The sequence below is a fragment of the Gymnoscopelus microlampas genome, assembly GCF_963454915.1.
Source record: "Gymnoscopelus microlampas genome assembly, chromosome: 3".
Lineage (NCBI taxonomy): Eukaryota > Metazoa > Chordata > Actinopteri > Myctophiformes > Myctophidae > Gymnoscopelus > Gymnoscopelus microlampas.
Window position 1 is genome coordinate 31,340,571 of NC_139940.1, and position 24,047 is coordinate 31,364,617.

At 40.9% G+C, this 24,047-nt stretch overlaps 1 protein-coding gene across 1 annotated transcript in view; it reads right to left on the reverse strand.

Annotated features, from left to right (window-relative positions):
• Nucleotides 1–5,887: 5,887 nt before the first annotated feature.
• Nucleotides 5,888–24,047, reverse strand: part of LOC311041819 (uncharacterized protein) — a gene marked incomplete at both ends in the record, with an annotated part of 31,081 nt that continues 12,921 nt past the window's right edge. Inside the window, 2 exons of the mRNA XM_084052304.1 lie at nucleotides 5,888–6,667; nucleotides 7,395–7,462. Coding sequence (XP_083908430.1) covers nucleotides 5,888–6,667; nucleotides 7,395–7,462 — 848 coding nt within the window. The remainder of the gene's footprint in view (nucleotides 6,668–7,394; nucleotides 7,463–24,047) is intronic.

Consider the following 24,047-nt stretch of genomic DNA (forward strand, 5'->3'; position numbering starts at 1 on the left):
CACCAGTCTAATGGTGGCACTAGACTAGAGGAAAGGCCATTAAGTCACCAAAATCATTAGGGGCCATCCTCTGGGGTTTATGAAGGTGCAAAGTAGAATTTGATATACTGTAAGTGGCATGTTAGGTACTGTAACCTGACGGAGGTGAAGATAACACACTTTGAGCTTTCTAGTGACACCATGTCAGCCATTTAATCGTTTAAGATCTGGGTCTAGAATCGCTATTGTCATTGTTTTGTTTCCCTCTCTCTCTTTACTATCATTAAATGTTTTGTTTATTGTCTTAAATGCAATGCTTTCACCCCAATTTAGTGCAAATTCCCTCATGTGTATAGTCGCTGTCACTGCCATCCCCTACTTGCTGGTCTTGGGGAGGTAGACAACCATGTGTCTCCTCTGATACAGTCACCGGACGTTTTTTTTCACCTGACTGCGAGGAGTTTCACTAACTCACTAACGCATGCAGAGGAACGCGCTATCCCTCCAAGTTCTACTCCCTGCTGACCAAGCTGTAGGAGTCGCTAGTGTAGTCACAGAGATTACTCTCCCCACCTCAACTAGCTTCCAACCCACAAATGGCAGCCAGTTGGGTTTGTTGGAGCTCACTGACAAGCAGGAAGCACCGTGGAGGAATCAAAACACACTCCACAGTGGTGGGCAGAATCATTGCCCCTGAGCCACCAAGACACCCCTCTTAAGCAATCATTTTATTGTGTATATTTGGTTTGAAGAATGCCACAGTAGAAATTGCACCTGTCTTACAGTATACATTAGTACTTGAGAACCTTTTTTAATAATTCCTGTTGGGTATAGAGGGGAAACGAGCACAGTGGCACTGTAACAACCATACAACCTGCTGTGCTTGAATGATTTCCAGAATCTATGTGTGATCATGTAAGGTGACCTTTCAGTATCATCCCCATCCACTCTCCTCCTCTGCCTTCTTTTACTTTGGTGAGTGATGTCATTTGAACACGATGTCTCTTACACTACATAAACACAAATCTATAACCGCAAAGATCAAACATATTGTATTAACACATTACCTGCCAAGATATTAAACATCGTTTTTTATCCCCTTGCCAGCGTAATTACCTTAAATCAACGATCATTGAAACGCTGTAGAAGCCACGTTGTGTGCAAAAAAAAAGAAAAAAAGTGGGTAGGCGGAATGACGTCACATCCGCCTACTGCTTCTCTGAGTGACGAGGGATCATTCCAAAGCTGTGTTAGGGGGCCTTGTGGAATAAAAAAAAAATGCATATGCAATCTCGGCAAGCAAGTGTTGGATTTGAAAGAACCCATATATGCGATCTTGGCAGTCAATGTGTTAAACAATAGAGGTAAAAAATAAAATAAAATAAAAAAAACAGCAACACCACATCTTACTAAAGCATTGTTAAAAACATACCAGAAGACATACCAGACAAGTTATTACAGAATCTCAAGTGTAGTCAGAGTGGTCAGTCGGTGGGTGATAATGTGTTGAGTAATAGTGCTACTGTATATTGTGAATAACAAGTTTGTTTTCATTGTTATGATTTGATGGTTTGAAGGTGATACACTCATTTGAAACCCAGTTGTAAATGTTTAACACATCTGTTGAGATTAGCAAATAATGTGTGGATTGAGGCGATGCATTTTAAGGAATAAAAATATCAAAGGAATCTTGCTGGCAAAACCTACCACCAGATATTGGCTCAAAATGTGATCGGTGTATCTATGCTTTGAGGTAATGTCTTCAAGTTGACTATTACTGTAAAATGGAAATGTGTTGCGTTTCTTTATTCAACGCCAGTGACTTTGAAGCATAATGATGCAATGCTCTTCCTGGAGGTGAAGCAGTGTATTGCAGCGGTTCCCAAACTTTTGTGGCCCAGGGCCCACTTGAAAATCTCAAAAGGGTTTGCACGGTTTCCCACAGATGGGTGGGCCGCATGCATTTTCAGAGATGTTTATTTTAATGACCAATCAGTCAACTGTGTTCCGGCTTGGATCAATGGAACTAATGAGGTATACTTTAAGTTTCTATTTATCGGTATTACAAAGAAAACTTAAAGGTTTTTAAAGAAAAAATACCATGACATCGTTTTGTTTTTACATTATTTCTTTATATTATGTAATCTAATCATTAATATTGTAGTGAGTTCCCATAGGGTCCCACTTGCAATATCCTCACGGCCCACAGGTTGGGAATCGCTGCTGTATTGTTTGCAAAGGACACAGAATAAAATGCCTGTGTCACTTGATCTCATTTTCACCTGGTGAAACTGGGACACTTGACGTTTCCCAGCATTGTGCCACAAAGTTGAGCGGAGATTTGTATGTTTTATCTGCATAGCAAACCATTCAGAAAATGTTTTAGTAGGAGTAGTTGACACTTCCTATGATTTCACCTTCAAGGGCCACTTAATCAATGGATTCTAATAAATAGAAAAAATATACATTCTATTGATTCAGATAGGAAAGAGAACAAATAGTATATCAATGTCTATATATGTCTATTTTTCAAAGAACACAATAAAAAAAGGAATATTCTGTGGCTCAGTAATGTGTGGAATTTATTCATTTAATTTGCTTTATTTTCATAATTTCTTCACTTGTTACAGTAGCCTATATGTGAGAAACCATTACAAGTCTTCCATGCCTGTGATGCAGGAGATGAATCGCTGTCTATGGCTTTTGGAACTTTTTCACTCTGTTAGGCTAAGTATTCAATTATAAACAGTCAGGTACATAAATGCATGTCATTGTCTCCGGAAGGCATGTAATTGTCTTTCACCCCTGTCCGTCTGTCTGTGTGTCCGTCCGCTGTCTTTGACCAGCTAATCTCAGGCACACTCCCTAGAGGCCAGAGCAGAACCTCTGCCCCAGACTTTTCACATCGGGCCTGTTATAGCGCCACCAGGAGGCCGATATTTGCTTTTTTTCCCGTTGATATTACTCCAAGAGATTTTGTCCAAACATCACGCAAATCGGTAGACATTATCTCTATAGTCATGTGATTAAGATTTTCCGATTTTTCATATTCCATCCTGATTAGATTGTCTTTCAAAGTTTGCAGGAGTGACCCGTTTTGAACAAAATGCCTCAAATCATGAGCACAGCGTCCGGTTGCTATGAAACTTTGCACACACATTTCCGCTATAGGCCAAGGAAGAAAATCCCTACATTGGATCCTTTGGAACACATGTAAACCTACATTTTTTATGTTTCCTGAAAAGTAATGGTTTTGGACATACACGGGTTCAACAGTGTCCAACAGCGACACAAGGTTACAATGCACTAAACCGTGATTAGGTCACATAAGACCTGTTACCATAATCATTTATGGGAAGAGGAGTCATGGGCTGTGCTATTGTGGCCTGATTAACACACACACACACACACACACACACACACACACACACACACACACACACACACACACACACACACACACACACACACACACACACACACACACAGAAAGAGGCCATGTGGGGAGATGCAGTAGGACAGGATAGATGCTGCATCCAGAAATAGAACCTTGACGATCATCACCTCGGCTAGAGAAGCAGGGTGACTCACAGGTGAGGTACCCCCCTCTCTCTGTTTCTCCTGCTCTCTCTCTCTCTCTCTCTCTCTCTCTCTCTCTCTCTCTCTCTCGTGTTCCTTCTATTAAAGGGGACATTGAATCTCAATTTGAACCAATACATCAAATACAGGAGAGCGGAACAGAGAGGCATCATATAAACAGAATTAGACCGCACTTACTCGTCGCCGAGTCTGTCTGTGGGTGGATGTTACAGGTGTTTTTATGCAAACCTCTTCCCTGAGAAAAAAACACCATTTAATGGGTCAAAAGTCTATGGCTGGTGGGTACTTTATCATGTCTGTAGCAATATGGTTTCATAAGCCTGTAGCACAGGGTGAAAACTAAATTATGGAGTTCAGTCTTCGTTTAAATAGGTTAAGAAAGGAATGTGCTGTACATGCAGTAGATATGACAGATGGGCAAAAAACAACCAATATAATCTGTTTTCAGGTGGAAACAGTATGGGAATATTCTACTCAGGATGGTGGTAACTGAGGTCATAGCATGAATAACCCTGACCAACCTACTGGTACAGTAGAAATAGTATTCCAGGTACAGTAATCCTACTATACCTACCTGTAGTCAGAGATAGATGGCTATAGTTTTGCAAAGAAATTTGAAAAGTTGCCTCATAATGTAGTTTACATTATTTATCTCCTTAATGTTCTGTACGTGTGAGCGAGTGGTGAGGTCAGAAATGGAACATGGGGTGGGCAAGAATGTACAGTAATTAGTAATAGTCACTGAACAATTAGATACTGTACATCTGTTATATAGACAGATGCCAGGTCATTTGTAGACCTGGCATCCTATTGTGTGTACAGTATAGTTTCAATGTACAGATTATTGATTTTTTTTTAAATATTCTAGACTGATGATAGGTTCTTGGTTCACTTCCTCCTAGATTACTATTTCTATGCATTTGATGTATTACTTTGTGTTGTCCTTGCTTACTGTAAATCGCTCTGGATTAAGAGTGTCTGCTAAATGCCTAAATTGAAAATTGAAAATTGTAGATCTTCCCATTTTTTATGTACCGGTAGTCTGAGTGACTATATAAAGAATTTAAAATGTTTTAAAGTTTGAAATGCCTTCCAATGATGTCACTGGAAAGAATAAAAGATAAACGGGAATCATTTATTACGTTTTGTTAGACCTTTATTTTTTGTTAGTTGTAACAAACATGCATAAAGTATGAAGCTATGACTTCAAACAGCATTGTAGAGTGAAATGTTTAACTGCCCTTCAACCCAGCTGTCTACCATATCATACATACAAAGACACAACTCTAAAAAATAAATACCAAGCATAATCATACAAGGTTGAAGACACATATAAATACATGTTCTTAAAGTCCAAAGGTAGCCATACTAATTATGGTTGTGGGTAGTGAGTGATACAGGAAGATTGGAATGGAAGAACAATTATGGTACTTCCATTTCCCCTGTGTCACTCACTACCCAGACAGTGCATATTGACACAATAAGGCAGCTTAACCCATTGAATCCGCGAATGCATCTGTGTCATTTTAGATTGCTTTGGCTATTAAAAAATAGCAGATCTACAAGCTCGTAGCGCGGCACTCGGTGCCCCACTATGAGCGGCACCTATATTTTGTTGAGAAAAATCGTGAAAATGTGTGCAAATCTTTGAAAAAAGGCAAACATTTTTAACTCAAATCTTAAGTTAAACATGTATATATATTCAAAGATTTGCACACATTTTCACGACACTCACACACATGAGCTTGTAGATCTGCTATTTTTGAATAGCCAAATACATCTAAAGTGACACAGACGTGTTCCCGGAGTGAATGGGTTAATAGAGCTTAAATCTTAATTAAACGGCAGATTATAGGCTAATATTTGTTTTGTTGCTTCATGCAGTACGTGCTTTCCACAAGCTTCCATTTACATCGGAAACCTTTCAGCGGTGCTTTCCAGGTAACATGTTACAGCCATTCAGTCAAAGCTTTCTATTACAGTACTTGCTTGTCACAGTGCAAAGCCCTTTCTTCTCTCATGTAGAATCTACAAGGCCATCTAAGTATTGCTTTAGTGTTTCATCTTGGATTACAGTCAAGCCTTGCATTTGCTCTGCCACCTTAACCACTATATACTTTGTTGTACGTCAGTAGCGAAAATAGCAGCTCTACAAACTCACAATTTGTGATGCATTGTGATCTATTTTCGCCGGATGTTTGTCTTATTTTCAATTATCACTGTATAAGATGTCCAGAATAGGGACGCTAGGGTTACTGTGACGTTATTAAATTGAGTATCGCTTGCTATTCTTGACTCCACTCAACCATCACTTCCTTTCTCCACCTCTTTCTTCCCCCAGTTGCTCACCTGTTTTCAGGTCTTTGTTGCTCTCCTCATCATTGGTTTGATCTCTGTTCACTTTGGCATGTTCTGAAGTCTCCCTTTTCTTTCCTCCCTCCCCTTTACTGAACACCGCGCCTTCCTCCGCTACCCCGTTCACTTCTCCATTCACCTCTCTCTCCACTTCTCGTGACCCGCCTTTGGCACCCTCTCTTTCTCCTCTTCTGACCTCAGTTTCTTCCTTGCTACTGCCCCTACCACTCTTCTCTGGTGGCTCACCATCATTTCCGTTCTCTTTCTCTTTTCCGCCCGCATCTGTGTCATTGCCTCTCTCGTCCTCCTTTACGCTATCTGGGTCATTATCCTCCTTTCCACTGGTTTTGTCTCTCCCCTGTTTGGCATCCTGGCCTTCGTCAGTGCCGTTGCTGCTGGTTCCTTGTTCTACCTCCTCCTCTATCTGCTCCCCCTCCGTAGCCTCCTGTTTAACCTCCTCATTTACCCCTACCTCCTCCTTAGCTTCCTGTTTAACCTTCTCCTTAGTCTCCTGCTTAACCGCCTCCTGTTTAACTGCCTCTTCTTTCCTCTGCCCTCCTCCATTAACCAAGCTAGGCCCTGCTGTCGCTCCTTCCTCTGATGTCTGGCTTGGCGCCTGGATTTCCTTCTTGTCCTCTTTGATGGAAGAGGTGTCTTCTGCGTTGGTGTCGGTGGCCTCAGCAGCCGTGACCTTCTCCTCTATCTTTTCAACATTCTCCTCGGCTGCAGCTTTCTGTAATGCACATAGCATAGAAATGAATTATAACTTCAAATTGAATTTCAATTAGGTACATAACTGGATTGTTTATAATGGCCTAATCTATCTATAAAATTGTGTGTGTGTGTGTGCGTGCGTGCGTGCGTGTGTGCGTGCGTGCCTGCGTGCGCGTGCGTGCGTGCGTGCGTGCGTCTGTCTGTCTGTCTGTCTGTCTGTCTGTGGCACTGTGGAGGCCGCAACAAATCTCTGTACGGGGAGGGGGCGGGGGCAACCCAACCCATCGGCTTCATGGATTGGCCGAGCTTTGCCACTGTTTGTGCCACTGGACCAATGTGTGCACAATAGAAGTTCTTTGCATATCAATGCAGAAGATGTATGAGTCTGTCTGTCTGTCTGTCTGTCTGTCTGTCTCCCATTTATGCCCATGTACATCATCAACATGACAGCAGTTACCAACGACATCAGGGATCCCTGTATCTGCATATTTGGTCGATCAGTCTTATGGTATGGTGTTTCTAACTATTAACAATGAATTGAAATGCACATCAACAGTGTGATACACATCTCGTGGTGTAGTTTAGATTAGCTATTAGATTGTTTTTTACTAGACGGCATAAAGGAGAAAAAGACAGACAGATATGGCAGATGACAAATTGATTAGCTATCCCTGAACACACACTTTGAACCCTCAATCTGCCATGGTCTGAACTGGGCATTCACCAGTGTGTAGTTATAATGTCACCTCTTCATCGGGAGAGTCTTGTGGAGACTTGTGCTCAGCGTCTGCATCATTAACCTTTGATTCATCATCTGCCAACAGAGGAGAGAGAGACATAAGTGGTATCGCTGTGCACGGTGAATGATGGTGGTAGACAGATTCGACAGAACCACTATTGCACAGAAGTCTTACTGTGTATTTCCATCATTATGTGCGATATGTTGACTTGTCTAGGCCAGCGATGCTCAATCTTTTTTACTTCAAGGATAATAATTGATAAGCATTAAGTCACAGAACTCCATTTGATGTTTCTTTATCTCTTCACTGTAAAATCCTGTATTAATTTAACTCTGAGAGTGTACAAATGGAAACAAATTCACCCTTATTGTTTATTGATTTGAGAGTTATTGTTAACCCATTTGTTTAACAATGAACTAACTAACTAGGAACTACGGTAGCTAACTACTCTGTAAGGGTCTGTAACTCTGAGAGTTACATTTGTACACTCTCTGAGTTACAGACCTGTAAGGGTCCAGTTGGCTCCTACTATCAGCCATTTAGCTAGGGACCCTTCAAGGACCCCTGGCTTGAGAACTAGTGGTCTAGGCCGTTGGTTCTCAAAGTGGGGTCCGGGGACCCCCAGGGGTCCTTGGGGGGGTTCCAGGGGGTCCCCAGCAAAATGTGTTAATATAGCATCACAATCATTTTAATCACTTTAACCTTTTATACTTTGGCTATTCAAAAATAGTAGATCTACAAGCTCATAGCGTGGCACCGAGTGCCGCGATATGAGCTTGTAGATCAGCATTTTTTTCTTAAATCGTGAATATTTGTGCAAATCTTTGAATATAATATTTAAAGAGAACATTTGTAACTAAAATCTTTGCTTCTGGGGGTCCCTGGAACTAAATATTTTCACATGGGGATCCGTGGCCAAATACATATCATTTTGGGGGTCCTTGACATGTAAAAGTTTGAGAACCACTGCAGGCCAACAGAAGTGTAACAGAGTAATGAACAAAGGTGTTTAGATAATGTGCCACAGGTTTGAACAAGGTCAAGATGAGAACGACACGCTAAAGGTAAGACGGTGAAAGGGAGTGATATAATTTACAGAAACGTCTCATGCATTTCATTGTAATGTATGACATGATTACATTTTGATATATTACCCATACTGAGGCACATAAATACTGCAAGTTCCACCTCAACAAACATAGAACAACAGTGACACCTGGTGGTATAAAATGAAATGCACCCAACCTTGTTCATACAAGTAAACAACTTCCCCAGACAATGGAGGTGAAGCAGAGATAGACATTAACTATCTTTTTTAAGCTTTAAGGTGACTGATCATATTAGCGACCCAAAAACGTCATCATTACCAACCCTGTCATCATTATCATAACATACATCTTGTATTTAAACATGAAAGTAATACACCATAAGCGTTAATGTATCTAGGCTGCAACACACTGATTCCGTTTGTTGCTTTCAAGGTTGACACCCACACCCACACCCACACACACACACACACACACACACACACACACACACACACACACACACACACACACACACACACACACACACACACACACACACACACACACACACACACACACACACACACACCAACCAGTCCATTCAATCTTTTACATTTCCGTGCTAGCATCCTGGCAGTGATTCTCTAAAACTGGAGTACCTTAGGTTGTCATGAGATTACCATCTGAAATGTTCTTCCAGACAAATTAGAGCCTTTGGCTGCTGAACATATCCAATCATCTATCTATGTGTTTTCATAGCCTTCTCATATCACCACCTTATAAGGAGAATACAATACTGTAGGCCAGTGGCAACTTTAATTATTTCACGGACCCCCAATCTGGTATGCATATTAGACCACGGACGGACCCTCCACAGAAGTAACCAATCAAACCCCTGCAGGAATAATAGACCACCATGTGAGACATTTATAAGTAATCCTATAGCCCCCTGTGTTCAAACTAAAGCTTGATTTATGCCGCGGCGCGCAACCAAGTATAAAACTGGGGTATAAGACCCCCTGCTGAAGCTACTTGTTCACTCCGATTGAGACAATCAAGTCAGCCAAGCGGGTTGGTTGGTTGAAGTGCAAAATTAATACAGGGGTTTTCAGCTTTCACAAGCACATCTGAATCAGGAGGCTTGGAGTAATTACCCATAATAATTAAGCATTATAAAGAGGAATACAACTGTACGCTCTGATAAACAACACAATTACACACTTGTTTTTAAACACCGGCTGAGATGAAATTTGCAATCATATAGGGCTACAAGAGCCAGGATAGAAAGAAAGAGAGAGAAAAAAAGTGTAAATTAATGTCTTTAATAAGGGTTTCCCCTTTTTCCTCACACCAGTTAAAGGAGAAATATTGCTCGGGTGAAGATTAGAAGAGTTTATGGAGACATTTAATGCATTTCAAATGCAAAACTGATTGAAGTTTAGCTGTGGGGGGAGATGAAACGTTATGGTAATAATAACAGACTTCTTTAAGAATATTTTATGGAAATCTCCTGCATTCATTAACGGGGAGGGCCATACGATTGACTGTAAGCAGAAAGCAGCGGATGAGTTAATATGACTGTAAACATCTTAACGTGATTTGAGGCTGAGGCCCTCCTGGCTCATGAAAATGCTAAATCAAATTAAATACAATATTTAGAAAACTCCCCTTCTTCCTTTTCATTAAATCCACAAGATCCGGAGTCTGGCACTGAAAATGGCTGGAGACTTTGGGCTCTGTCTGTTTGTATTACACATACACACATGGACATAAATACCACATCATAGTGCTGTACTATATATATATATATATTATATATTATATATATATATATATATATTATATATTATATATATATATATATATATATATATATATATATATATATATATATATATATATATATATATATATATATATATATATATATATATGATAAGCAACACAGAAACTCAGTGTGGATACACGTGCAGTATGTCAAATTATTTATATGAATGGGAATTGCTGTCATTTGGACGATGTGTAGTCTAAATATTCTTGGCACTGGGACCCTGCATTATTTGTTTTGGAGCGGTACATCTGTGGCTCTGTTTCAAACTGAATTCTGGGAATCACAGTTATAGACCATAGACAGACCAGAGGTGTCGCCAAAAAGACTACTAAAATGAATGTGACACAGTATGACTTTAACGCTCAAGTATACCTCTATTGAAACTTTGGCATGTTTGCGAGGGCAAAACATTGTAGCATCGTATTTTACTTTCAATGGTATCGGCTGGCCAGCCCAAGAAGTTGAAATCTGCATGCCTGCATCCTCGTTGCGGCAGGATTTGTCAAACAGTTCCTCATGGTGGTGGAACACGAAAAAGCTGGGACTTCTATTATAGTAACATATGCAGAGCCCATGCTTGTATATTTGATGTGCTTGTCCAATCCCTCCGGTAATTACATGCACACCGGGAGACCTGAATGTATACTGTACCAGGTAACATTATGTGAAAGCGACTCCATTAAATATTTATGGATAAACCAACATCGGATATTATAACGGCAACAACCCCCTGTGGTTTGTGAGTGTCCGACTAAAGCCTGCATCTACATAATACTGTCAACAAACTGCCAGAGACACATTTTTCTTCTCCGGTCACAGTAGAGATAGATTCACTTTTATTTTTCACACTGCAGAAACTAATGGGAAAATGTCAACGAACAGGCACAAAAACGTGTTCATTTCATCTCTGGTATTGGTTCACAAACAGGCTTTCTGACAACAGTATATATCAGGGGTTCCCAAACTTTTCCAAGCCAAGGACCCGCAAGCCTCTTCTGCTTTCAGCACGGCCCACACTGAGGATTTGTTTTCTTTCGGTGTAGGGTCCCAGAGGTTTAAAAAGATCATATCAATCAAATGGGGGTCAGCGGCCTAGTGTATATCAAACTGGGGTCCTTGAAATTAAAAAGGTTGAGAATCATTGGACTATATCATTGCCAACAGAAGAATGGATGAGCTTAATGTCATCCAAACAAAGAGGTTATAGCTAAATATTCAACATTTGAATAAAGCTTTCCTCATGTAATCCCTGCGGCATTGAACAGGTACGCTGTCAGCTTTGATTCCAGTGAAAATGCAAGGCTGTTCCTTTTTTTTATCATGTTAAGCATTATACTTCATCGACCACATCACTTTATGAAAATAACTGATTTTCAAGGAGGAGATTAGAAGAGTTTATGTAGACACATAAATGAATGTACATCACAATATAGAGATATATTGAAAATCGCTTGAAAATCGGTTATTTTCACTGGGCGACGCACTTGGGAGACAACATTTCATACTGTTGGTGTTGTGGGCCACTCCGTGATGGAGCTTCTCCGTCAGCGGAGGGTCATGGCGTTGCATTCTTGAAAACACTGACGGGGGAAAAACTAGATCCACATGGGAACGGCGTGGCTTCATGTGGATCTCGGACTTCATGTGGACAGTCGTCTATTACGTAACTACTGTATGACGTATGACTCATATCAGATCAGACAGATCTGGGCAAGGTTTCAACCTGATCTGAGCCCCTTTGACTTCCATTATAAAATGTAAGTTACATAATTCCAAAAATATAAAACAAGAAAAGAAGACTTTGGAGGTATTTATTTGGCCTATTGGCAGTGTGCACAAGAAATTTGGCACTGATCTTTCAAGCGGTTTGCCAGATTAGCTCCAGACACTCTCACACAGACAGACAGACAGACAGACAGACAGACAGACAGACAGACAGACAGACAGACAGACAGACAGACAGACAGACAGACAGACAGACAGACGCACGCGTCCACACACACACACACACACACACACACACACACACACACACACACACACACACACACACACACACACACACACACACACACACACACACACACACACACACACACACACACACACACACACACATGCAGGCCAATCCTCTTATAGGCCGCTAGCCTCCTGCAGAGCCACGCCGTAAAAGACCCCTGGGTGAGATAATGGCGTGCAGAAAGGCCTCTTTTCTTGAATGTACAGGAAACCTGAATGGGTCAACGTCAGCAAAACCAGGTTGTCAATAAATTCCTTCTTCAGCAGTGGGGCCATGAACAGGTTTATGGTCAGAGGAGAGATGTTGATTTAGACAGCTGATGTCTATGGTGGCTCATTGCCAGGGAAAGCCTAGGTAGTTAATGTTTAGAGTGAGATATGCTGATGGCACCATAGGGATCAGTACAGTCGCAGTTGTATTGAGCTGTACCTGAAATTCCATTGTTCTAAGAAAGAAAGTGGAAGTGCTCAGATAGATACTGTACATTATTTAGAATTTCATTTTCTATTTTTGAGGATATTGGGCTTTTTTCCCCCCTTCTTTTTGCTCAGAACTATGAGTAGGCTGATAATCTTACTTTCTTTTTATCTGCATGGACTATTTTCAAATCTAGCTCATATTGTCCACTAAACATGTGGAATATTAAGGGGAATATACTGTACATGTGGTATAAGAACACACTAACAACATTCTACAGAACACAGAGGAAACTGCTACAAATACTGTAGTGTATTGTATTGCGATTCAATAGAATTTGCAAAGAGGCCTATGTGCATCCTATTACCCAGCACGACATCCCCATTATAACTAGAAAACTTTGAAAGTCAAGTTTGTTACGCACTCAGGTGGATAACTAAAACATGAAGACACAGAATGGTGTGTATATGTGCTGTACTCATAGGTGGATGGTGGGAGATATAGTATGTGATACCAGATAAATATTGCTTTACTACTGCACATCTGGATTTAGAAACCAATGTGTGTAAACGCTGTTAATATGGTCTAAAGTCTGAACAAGCCATTTCCAATCTCATCTGATTAATTCTGCTGGGTTAAATACAGTAAACACTAAAGTCTTTACTTACAACATAATGTATTTATATCACCCTTCCAAACACCCTCAGTATATCTCAACATATATTGCTTATTTACACCCAGTTGGTTCACCCACTCAGCACATGGCTAAGTTATGATGGAGTGTAAAACAGCAAGGGTAATAACTCTAAGCAGTAAATATGAAATGTTGCCACTCAGCAGTGGACCACATTCACTGACCAGGGTCTTGTTAAAACATTTAATAACAACATGGCCAATCACCAGGAAATATGCCGCAACAGAGGCGCTGCGGTTGTTGTTTTGCTGGGGGTTTACAATGTGATACAACATACTGTAGACGAGGACCCAGACCACCTATATGGATGCTTTCATTATGTAAACAATAACACTGTTTACTGTTTCACTGTCTCCTGAGTGTATTCCAGCCATTGTGAACATCCTTTTTGCAACTGTTGTCCTGGGAAACGACATGAGCTATCAGAGAAACGGCTGTCTTTTCGCTGAATGTTTGCCCATGTGGTTAACCCATTAAGACCTGAAGCCGATTCTAAAATTGTTTTAAACATAAAAAATATAAAAATATAAAAATATAAAAATATAAAAATATAAAAATATAAAAATATAAAAATATAAAAATATAAAAATATATATTTTTAAAAAAAAGTTCCAGAGATCCCCAGAAGCAAAGATTTGAGTTACAAAATGTTTGCTTTGAGAGAAGATTTGCACAAATGTTCATGATTTTTCAAAAATAGCCAAATAAATCTAAAATGACACAGATGCGTTCCCGGTCTAGATGGATTAATTATGATTTGTATTATTGTTTTAAGTTTGATGAGGATTTTAACATATCTCCAATAGAATGTTGAAACAGTCTTTTACAATCGCTGTCTGTCTCTCACTGTCTCTCTTAGTGGGTTGACAAAGACACATATCCTAGAGGCCATGTACAGTAGAACAGTAGAACAGCAGTATGCATGCACAGTATGAACCACTAAATATAACAACACTACCATCTCATCTGTATGTGGGCATTTAGCAGACGCTCTTATCCAGAGCGACCTATGAGCAAGGTAATCACATACATCAAATGCAGAGAGAAAGTGTAGTGCCTCAGTAAACTAGGATAACAGGTAAACCAAGGACCTAGCATCAGCGTCTAAACAATTACTATCTCTATACTATATGCTTTAATTGATATGCTTTGAATATACTACTGTTTTGAAGCCTAAATACTTTGTTGTATGACTGTTGCTCACCGAAAATAACTGTTTCAATGGTCACGTTTTCAGTTGAAAACCAGTTATTTCCAGGGAGCAATATGATCATACAACAAAATATAGCCTAAATTAGCCATTACTCTTAATATTAAGTAGGGTGTCTTTGTGAAGCAGGCATGTATAATGAGTCACCTTTCAAACCATGACACGATAAGCATGGATCAGGCATCCCAGCCAGATGAACTGAGAAAAAACTCCCCGCTGGGACCCCTTTTAAATCCGTTACCATAGCATGAGTGCATGCATATATGAACAGCAGATTAGGAACGCCTCAACTTTCAAGCCTTATTGCTTTGCTCTACTTACTGAGCTGTACAGCACAATAGTTCTACCAAGGGTAAGACTTGAAGGGGAAAAGCCTCGTAAAAAGAAGTGTATGTATTGTGGAGTCTCACCCCAATACCACCGATCAGGTGAGTGTCTCCACAGGGCCAGCCAGTGTAGTGACGGCAGAGTTCAGCACCTCGGCCAACGCCGAATTCTAGGGCGTGTGATTGAGGGGAGGTGCATTTCCAATTTCATTTTCAATCAGCTTGATGTGATGACACCTGCCCGCTGACTGACAGGCTGGAGACACCTGCGCTGAGTTGGTTTGACTATGTAAGATCAACACTCTGTCTCACTCATCGCTGGCTCTCCTTGCTGGAAGAACACTCTTATCGGGCGGTAAGCGAGTACACACCACTGGTTCTCTGTCGCACAGTTACTGTGTTAGTTATGTTGCCTGACACTGTTGTTTCTGTCTCCTCTAGCTCTAATTCATAGCCTTGAAGGAGTTCCTGTTAAGGCGATGGGACTTTCGAGCCAATGCGCCCGCACCACAGGCTGCGCAGCCTCTCGTCTGCAGTAAAAATAAAAAATAAACTTTCGCTACTCACCAAAACAAAGACTGTTTAATGGAGTTGAAAGCCAACTCTACTAAGTACGAACACTCTGAGCCCCCCACTCACGTCTAAAATACACTTTTCGGCCAAAATGTAAAATGATCTACCGGAAGGAAAACATTTTTTTGTTACTCCGCTGCGCCCTCTACAGATCTTGTCAATAGAAAAAATCCATTGACCGGATCTGTAGAGGGCGCAGCCTCAAACGCCACGCCCCCTCCCACTCCCTCAGGTCTAGCGACCTGAGGGGAAAACAAGAAATGACTAAAGTCATAATTTAGCCGCGAGCGGCAGTCTTTTTTTGCCACAATCTGCCGTTGAGAAATTGAAATTTAAAAAAAAAATGAAAAAAAAAAACTTTTTGAAAAAACATTAAAAAAAATAATAAAAAAAAATAAAAAAATATATGTCCTTTTGAATATGATTTGACATTCATATTATTAGCAGCTGTATTGTGTGTGTGTCCCCCCCAACTACTCAAGTTAAAGTATCAATACTGCAATGTAGAAGAACTCTGCCAAAAAATGGCATACCTCAATATGACATTTTGCGGCTATATTATGACTTTGTCATGTCTTGTTTTTGTATAGTGCTGTAACATGTTATGGCCTAATCACTGTCATTCAAGCATAAATGTCTTAACATTAAAATAAAAATAAGTAACCGGTATAGGACTAGGCTACCTATTGTGGTACAAAACAAGTCCTTCTGCAGTGAATTACAACATTAGGATTGTGCAGAATTCAAGAAGCTTTATTTGTTACTGACTCATAAAGATACAAGCAGCGAAATGTTGTTGGAACTTGTACCACAGATGGTTCTACATATAATTGATATAATGAAGAAAAGAAAATATTAAGCAAGAAAATAAAATGGACAATAATAACTAAATAAAAATAGCCTACAGATATATACAGTTTTAGGAATACTCTGGGACTTGTCTTAGACAGGCATGTCATCAGTGGTGTAAAGTAACTACATGTACTCAAGTACTGTATTTAAGTACAATTTTGAGGTATTTTTCACTTTACTGTGGTATTTCCAGTTTTCAGTACTTGTACTTCTACTCCACTACATCTCAGAGGCAAATATTGTACTTTTGCTCCACTACAATTATTTGAAAACTTGAGTTACTAGTTACTTTGCAGATATAAATTATTACATTATAAAACATACATTAACCACTTTAGCCCTATTTTATACCAAGGCTATTTGAAAATAGCTGATCTACAAGCTCACAAAGTGTCGCATCGCGACACGTTGTGAGCTTGTAGATCTGCTATTTTCAAACATTTGTGTACTTTTACTTTTGGTACTTTAAATACATTTGGATACCAACACTTTTGTACTTTTACTCATGTAAATTTTGAATTGCGGACTTTTACTTGTAACAGAGTACTTCTACATTGCAGTATTAATACTTTTACTCAAGTAAAACATTTGAGTACTTCCACTGCTCCTCAGAGTTAAATCAACACTGAAGCCCTGCGGCTGTTGTAAGTCACAGATGATTAGAAGATTCTCCGCTGGCCGACTTTTTATGACTTAATGACTTTATGACTCTCAGCCTCTCACTCTGTCCTCTCACTATTACGGTTAGCATAGCATGTTGCTAACACATCAACAAAGCAACCACAAACTTTTCGCTGGAGCTGGTGTGTGTGTGTGTGTGTGAGAGAGAGAGAGAGAGAGAGAGAGAGAGAGAGAGAGAGAGAGAGAGAGAGAGAGAGAGAGAGAGAGAGAGAGAGAGAGAGAGAGAGAGAGAGAAAGAGAGCGTGCGCGTGTGTGTGTGTGTGTGTGTGTGTGTGTGTGTGTGTGTGTGTGTGTGTGTGTGTGTGTGTGTGTGTGTGAGAGAGAGAGAGAGAGAGGGACTTGGGAGAGGGACAGATGGAGACGGAGGGGAGGCGGGTGCTGTGAATGACGGCCGTCCATTGGCCGTCCATGGACCGTCCATGGGCTTTAAAGTAGTGTCTCCCCATTGGCTGTAAAGTAGTGAAGGACAGCCAGGACAGCCAATAGACAAATAGGTGTCCCGAAAACATGTCGAAAACATGTCGTGTCGCGAGTGACGATGTCTGAGGCTGTCTTTAGAGCCGCAGCGCTTTCAGCTCGCGGCTAAAAAACGCACCTGGGGTGACAGGGCTTTTTCAGTTGCAGCCCCCACCCTTTGGAACCAACTCCCACCTCACATCAAAGTCGGCCCCACTCTTGCCGTGTTCAAAGCCTCCCTCAAAGACTTTCCCTGCCTAACCCAAACCAAATCTCCCTTTCTTCCTCTTAGTCTTAGCTTATTGTTTTTAGCCTTTTAACGTTTTTCTTTTTTTTGCTCCAGATAAAATTGTTTTTAAGCTGTTTTGTAAAGCGAATACCAAGAAAAGCGCTATATAAGTCTGATGTATTATTATTATTATTATTATTATTATTATTATTATTATTATTATTATATAGGAGAGCGACTGAATGCTACTTTATTCTTTTTGGAAATTACCCCGACCGGGAAGAAGTTATGTTTCAAAATCTGCGTCCGTTGGTTTGGGTCAGTCATCACAGTATGTACTGTAGTGTGTGACACTGTGTAAAAAAAAGTATTTACAAAGACAGAGTTGTCAGTCATAGTCACAAAGATGTCCTCATAGAAAGCTTAGAAAGATAGGCTACAAAGCAAAGCATCCATAATCAAAATAAAACATCACTAAAAAAAAGAAAAGAAAAAGAAAGGTTATATAAACAAATGAAGAACATGAAGTGAAGTAATCCGAAAAGAAACCATGAATGTCTCTCAAACTAGTATCTACCACTCAAAGAAACACAAGTAACCAATTATGTCCACCATTGAAAAAATGTAGAATACACCAAAGGTCATGCCACATAAGCCTCTCTGAAAACATAAGTAGAAAGTGCATAATAAAGAATTTCCCACAGAAGTGGTTCAAAGTTTTAGTTTCAATACACAAAACTATTTAAGTGAGCGTTTTCTTTTGATTACACACATTTGACCTTCGTCTCTGGAAGAAATAACGTAAGCTCTTAGAATTGTACCATCATAATAATGCTACCAAGTGAATACAATTATGCACCTCATGTTCCAAGGGGCTTGAAGACCTCGATGAATAACATATTTCTTTTCTCCCAATAGTGAAATTGCTTGTGTAGAGACACATAGCCCTGGCCTTGTAAGCATTGACTGCCACTCAAGGAAGTGCAGGAATAATGGCTTTGCAGACAGTGAAGCAAAGTACTGTAATATTCATAAAGGTCATGAGTTCAGCTACATTTTCTCAAATGTAAAAATGGAAATGGTGGAGAGTACTCCATACATGTACAGTATATGGGGATTTGTGGATTTATCTACACATTTTTGGGATGCCAGTGTTCATGTGGTTAATTATGATTTGTATTATTGTTTTAAGTTTGATGAGGGTGCAAGGATTTTAACAGATCTCCAATAGAATGTTGAAACGGTCTTTTACATTCTACACTTTCTACAGTGAAAGGTGGTAACAGGAGACTTCGATGTCCCACTGTCTGTCTCTCACTGTCTCTCTTTGTGGGTTGACATGCACAGTATAAACCACTAAATATATTGTGCTGGTCCTACCGACTTCCCCGAGTTTGAGGTAGGTCAGTTCCATATATGGGCATACCCATTTATAGGAATATTGGTCGGATTGGCAGTTCTAAACAACCGCCTATCCGACCGACTCAACGCCGGGCACCGCACTCCCTCGGGTCCTCTGCGATGAGTGTGAAGTCGGTCTCAAGATATGTGAACTACAGACGGACACACAGACGGACGGACAGAGATTCCGCGCATTCATAGTATATCCAGCCACCTTAATAGAGAAGACGACAGCCGTAGGCTCACACACACACACACACACACACACACACACACACACACACACACACACACACACACACACACACACACACACACACCAGCGGCGGACTGGCCATTTGGCGTACCTGGGCCACTGGGCCCCCAAAAAAAAGAAAAAAAAAAAGAGATTTGAAAAATAGATTTTTAAAAACTTTTTAGGGTTATTACGGTCATATCCGAGTCGCGCGGCCCAATTATTAGTTACGTTAATGTAACCCCCCCCCGTTGACAACACACGGGATGGGCAAATTAATCTGGCTCTTCCTGAACACACCTGTGGATTATTATACCAGGAAAATGACTTGGACTTATGAGGAATCATACCAGTGGAAAAAAAAACCTTCAGGTGTACAGTTTGTGACAAAAGCTTTAGTCAAAATGATAATCTTAAGAAACACATGTTGATACACACAGGAGAAAGGGCTTTAAATGTACTCTTTGTGGCAAAAGCTTTAGTCAAAATGCTAAAGATTACTTTTTGTTGCTCTCCTTCATGGAGCTACTTGCGGATTATACCAGGGTCAGTCCACCCTTAGGTGAACACGCACTGACCCTCTGCACCTTAATCCCCATGTATAACGCACAAACTTTTTTTGATTTTTTATTATTGCGCTCTTTTTCTCTCTAAGCACCTTAGCGTCTATAAGTATATCATGCACAGTATACATACATTGCTGCTATGCTCAGGCACCTTAGTTTGTCTCTTATCTCAGGTACTTTGTAAATATGTAGATAACTTGTTTTTGGCCTTCTATTGTTCTCTGTTGATCTCCTTCCCACTTAACCCCCTACCCCTCTTCTTTTTCTCTCTCCCCACTCTTCTTTCTACGGAATTTAACGTTGCGATGGGAGTGTTGTACAAAAACGAATTTCACCCACTTTTTTACCTTGTAAACCTGTGATGTGACAATAAACCTGATTCTGATTCTGATTCTGATTAAATCAATATTGTTTTGAGGCAGGTGGTCGCAGATCACTTAGGGGTCTGCAAAGCCCTAAGACAACAGCCCTAGCGCGCGCACACACACACACACACACGCACGCCCCCTTCATTCTCATTCGCAGAGAGAATTTTTTTTTGTCACCCATAACCATATACTAAGGAGTTCCCAAAGCAGCTACGCCCAAATATGGAGTGTGTTGTCTAACCTCAATGTGTCATCATGGCATCAGGCACAAACAAATCACTCAGCTCCATATATGGCCACAAAAGGGGCCATGCCCATATATGGCCATATACTGATGACATCAGGGATCTCGATTTATGCCCATAAAAGGGACAAGGACTGACAGATACAGAGATCTCCATATATGGCCATATCAGTCGGATCGGTGGTGCAACGTAGGTGTGAGGGCCCGAACCTCTAGTCCTATATTAACAACTTAAGGAAGGATATGGGCACCATATGGGCACAAAAGGGATACAGACAGACGGGTACAACAGGTACTGTACTTTGACAAAGCCCCCGACACTATACACCTCTAGTATGACAAAATTACATAGTCATTGACCATGCAAAGGTTGTCGTTAACCATTTTAAACCTAGCATCCTTTTTTGGGCATCATTATAGTCAAAAATGTCCTGACATTTCCAAAAATTTTAAGAATAACAACAAATAGCCGTTCTACTGTATAAGCTCACAACGCATCATGACGTGTTGTGGATTTCTAGATTGACTATTATTCACTAACCAACGTACAACATACAGGGCTCAAGTAATTAGAACTAGAATTTTGTCTCCACTCCTTTGGGACATTTTGTTAATATTAATTTGCGCATACTGTACATGTATGTAAAATGTGTCATTTACCGATCCTAATAATTGGGAGCAGTTGGGTTAAGGAACATTGCATCCAGTTTCTAATCCATCAATACAATGTACCGGGGCTACAATCAACAGAGCTCTCTCATTCTGCATCAGTGTCACGCCGAGAGCTTTGAAGCAGAGTTGCTGCTTCTATCACAACTACTTCAGATGCCCTCCTTAAGCTACGAAGCCTCGAAAACCACCAGTAGAAAGGAGCACAGCTGGAAGTGACAGCTGCTAACCCCGGTAACCATTTATAGGCTATGTCACAGCCATTTCTGTGCAGTGTCTTAGATGTTGGTGCTGCTATCACAAGTACTCCAGAAGTGCTTCTGTGTAAACTCGGGGAGGGGGGGTGGGGGGGTGGGGGGGAGTGTAAATCGGGATAGATGAGAAATGGCAGACATTAAAAATGTAGGCTGTATGTCATGAAAATGGCAGATGTTACCCTAACCCTATACTCTGTATGTAACAGCCAGCACTGTTGTATGTCACAGCTGAAACCCTTGTTAACAGATTAATGTGACAGATTAGTATATCTACGCATGCTCTTTAATCCAGTAATCCTGCATCAAAGGGTCATGGAGAACCTTTTTCTGCTTTACTGAAAAGGAGAGATGAAGGGGGAGTGGAGAATGAAGGATGGATGTGGAAGGAGGATGCTCGTCTGCGATGGAAAATTACGAGTGCATTCACAGAAGCACACACACGCGCGCACATTCTCACATGCACACACAAGCGCACACACAATCTTGCTCTAGGATACTGACATGAAAAACAACCTTTATACATGATCTCCCTCTCATCCTTTGCTGGTGAGCCTCTCTTGGTTGAGACAGGCCCACGGTTTAAGACGCACACAGTCTTTGTGTCCGTGTCTCCTGTCTCACAACGTTGTTTTGGGCTGTATGTCACTCTGACAGGCATTATGGATACACAGACTAACGGGGCTAATTCCCACAGGCAGCATCACCTTTTTATGACACCAGAGGCAGAGGGGGTTGATCTGGTTGGTTGGCTTGCAAACACACGTACACACACGTACACACGTACACACACACAAACATACACAGGCATGCACGCACGCACTCAGTTTTCCCTCCTTTGCCATTCTTTGTAATTACCCCAAAAAATATTATAATAAATGTAAAATGAGTAAAACGACAGCAATCATGAAGGTGTTCATTGTGAAAACAGTAAGAAGATCAACTGTAAATAAAATAAAGCAATAGAAATAAAAAACAATACAAAATACACTAATAAACATAATAAAACAAATGGTGTGGGAAAGAAAATATAGAAGATCACTGAAGGGCCAGACTATAAGAGAGCTTTGCTAAGAATACCAACACATAAATGTCAATTGCATATAGATGAATAAGGGACAGTCCTCACAGATACATTGTGTATCTCAAATTGATTTGGTGCAACAGTAACTACACTAAGGCGAAGCTGGCAAATGAATAGGATGCCTACCTATTCAGAGCACAACGTTTTGTTCTCTGTACTCCAAGTGAATACGGGCTGTCCTTGAGACACACCATCCACTTTTTTGAATAGCATCAACCAAACAAACTGCAAAACAAATTCTAACACCACACATACGCTGTGCTATAGACAAACAGAGAGAGAGTGTGTTTGGCCAGCCCTGTTAATGAAACTGCTGTAAGGTTTACTGCATGGGTGAAATAGGCTCTCTCTCCCTCTCTCCCGTCCACAGCATGTGTCGTGAATGTCCAGTCCATATGGATATTATGTACGAGATCGCCACAGACAGACCCACAGACACCCATCACAATTTGTTTCAGCCATTTAGCTCAAGATATAATGTGTTCACTGCATCAATCCTAAACCTGTCACAGGGGGGGAAAAATCCAAACCAGCCAATTACTAGACCTCCAACATGGTCCTCTGCACCACAGACAACCTGCTGTGTTCTGCATGTCATTGTCAAACCATAGAGGGTGGTGCACCATTTTCTAAAGGGTGCCAATATGCTTATTCTGACACAAACCTTTGTCAGGGGTAAGACATGAACAAGCACACGCACGCTCACGCTCACACACACACACACGCACGCACGCACGCACGCACACACACACACACACACACACACACACACACACACACACACACACACACACACACACACACACACACACACACACACACACACACACACACACACACACACACACACACACACACACACTCACAGTTTTGCAAAAGAATAAAAAAATAAAAACACCCTCCTGGGCCACGTCAGTGGGCCTCCTCATTAATGCATGCATGAGTGAGTGAGGGGTCCACATAATGAAGAGACTTCTCTCTCTCTTTCTCTCTCTCTCTCTTCCCTCTCTCCCTCTTCAGAGTGGTGGGCTCTTTTGTAGAATTGTCAGAGCAGCAATTTGCCCCGTGAGGGGAAGAGACAAATAAAAAACAGCTTTGAGGGCTCTGTATGGAGTGATTATCCAGAGGAAAGGCAATTATCCAAGCCACACCCAAGCCTTATCCCTCTTCCACCCATCCCTCCATCATCAATACCACTTAATTCATCATTATCATCATCATCACCACCACCATCATTGTCATCATCATCATCGCTCTATTTCATTTCTCCACTTCTCTCCCCTCTTCTCTTTTGTCTTATTCTCTCCATTTTCTTAGTCCCCTCTTCCCTCCTAACCATTGCTCTCCTCTCCTCTATTTTACATTTGTGCTCTTTTTCATCCTCTCTTAAGGCTGGTTCTTCTTCCCTTTCATCGCCTCTTCTCTTCATCTGATCTGTCCTCCGCACCTGCACACCCCCATCCTCTCACATCCTCTCCTTCCTTCCTTTCTTCTGGTCTCCTCTATTCCCTTTTCCTCTCT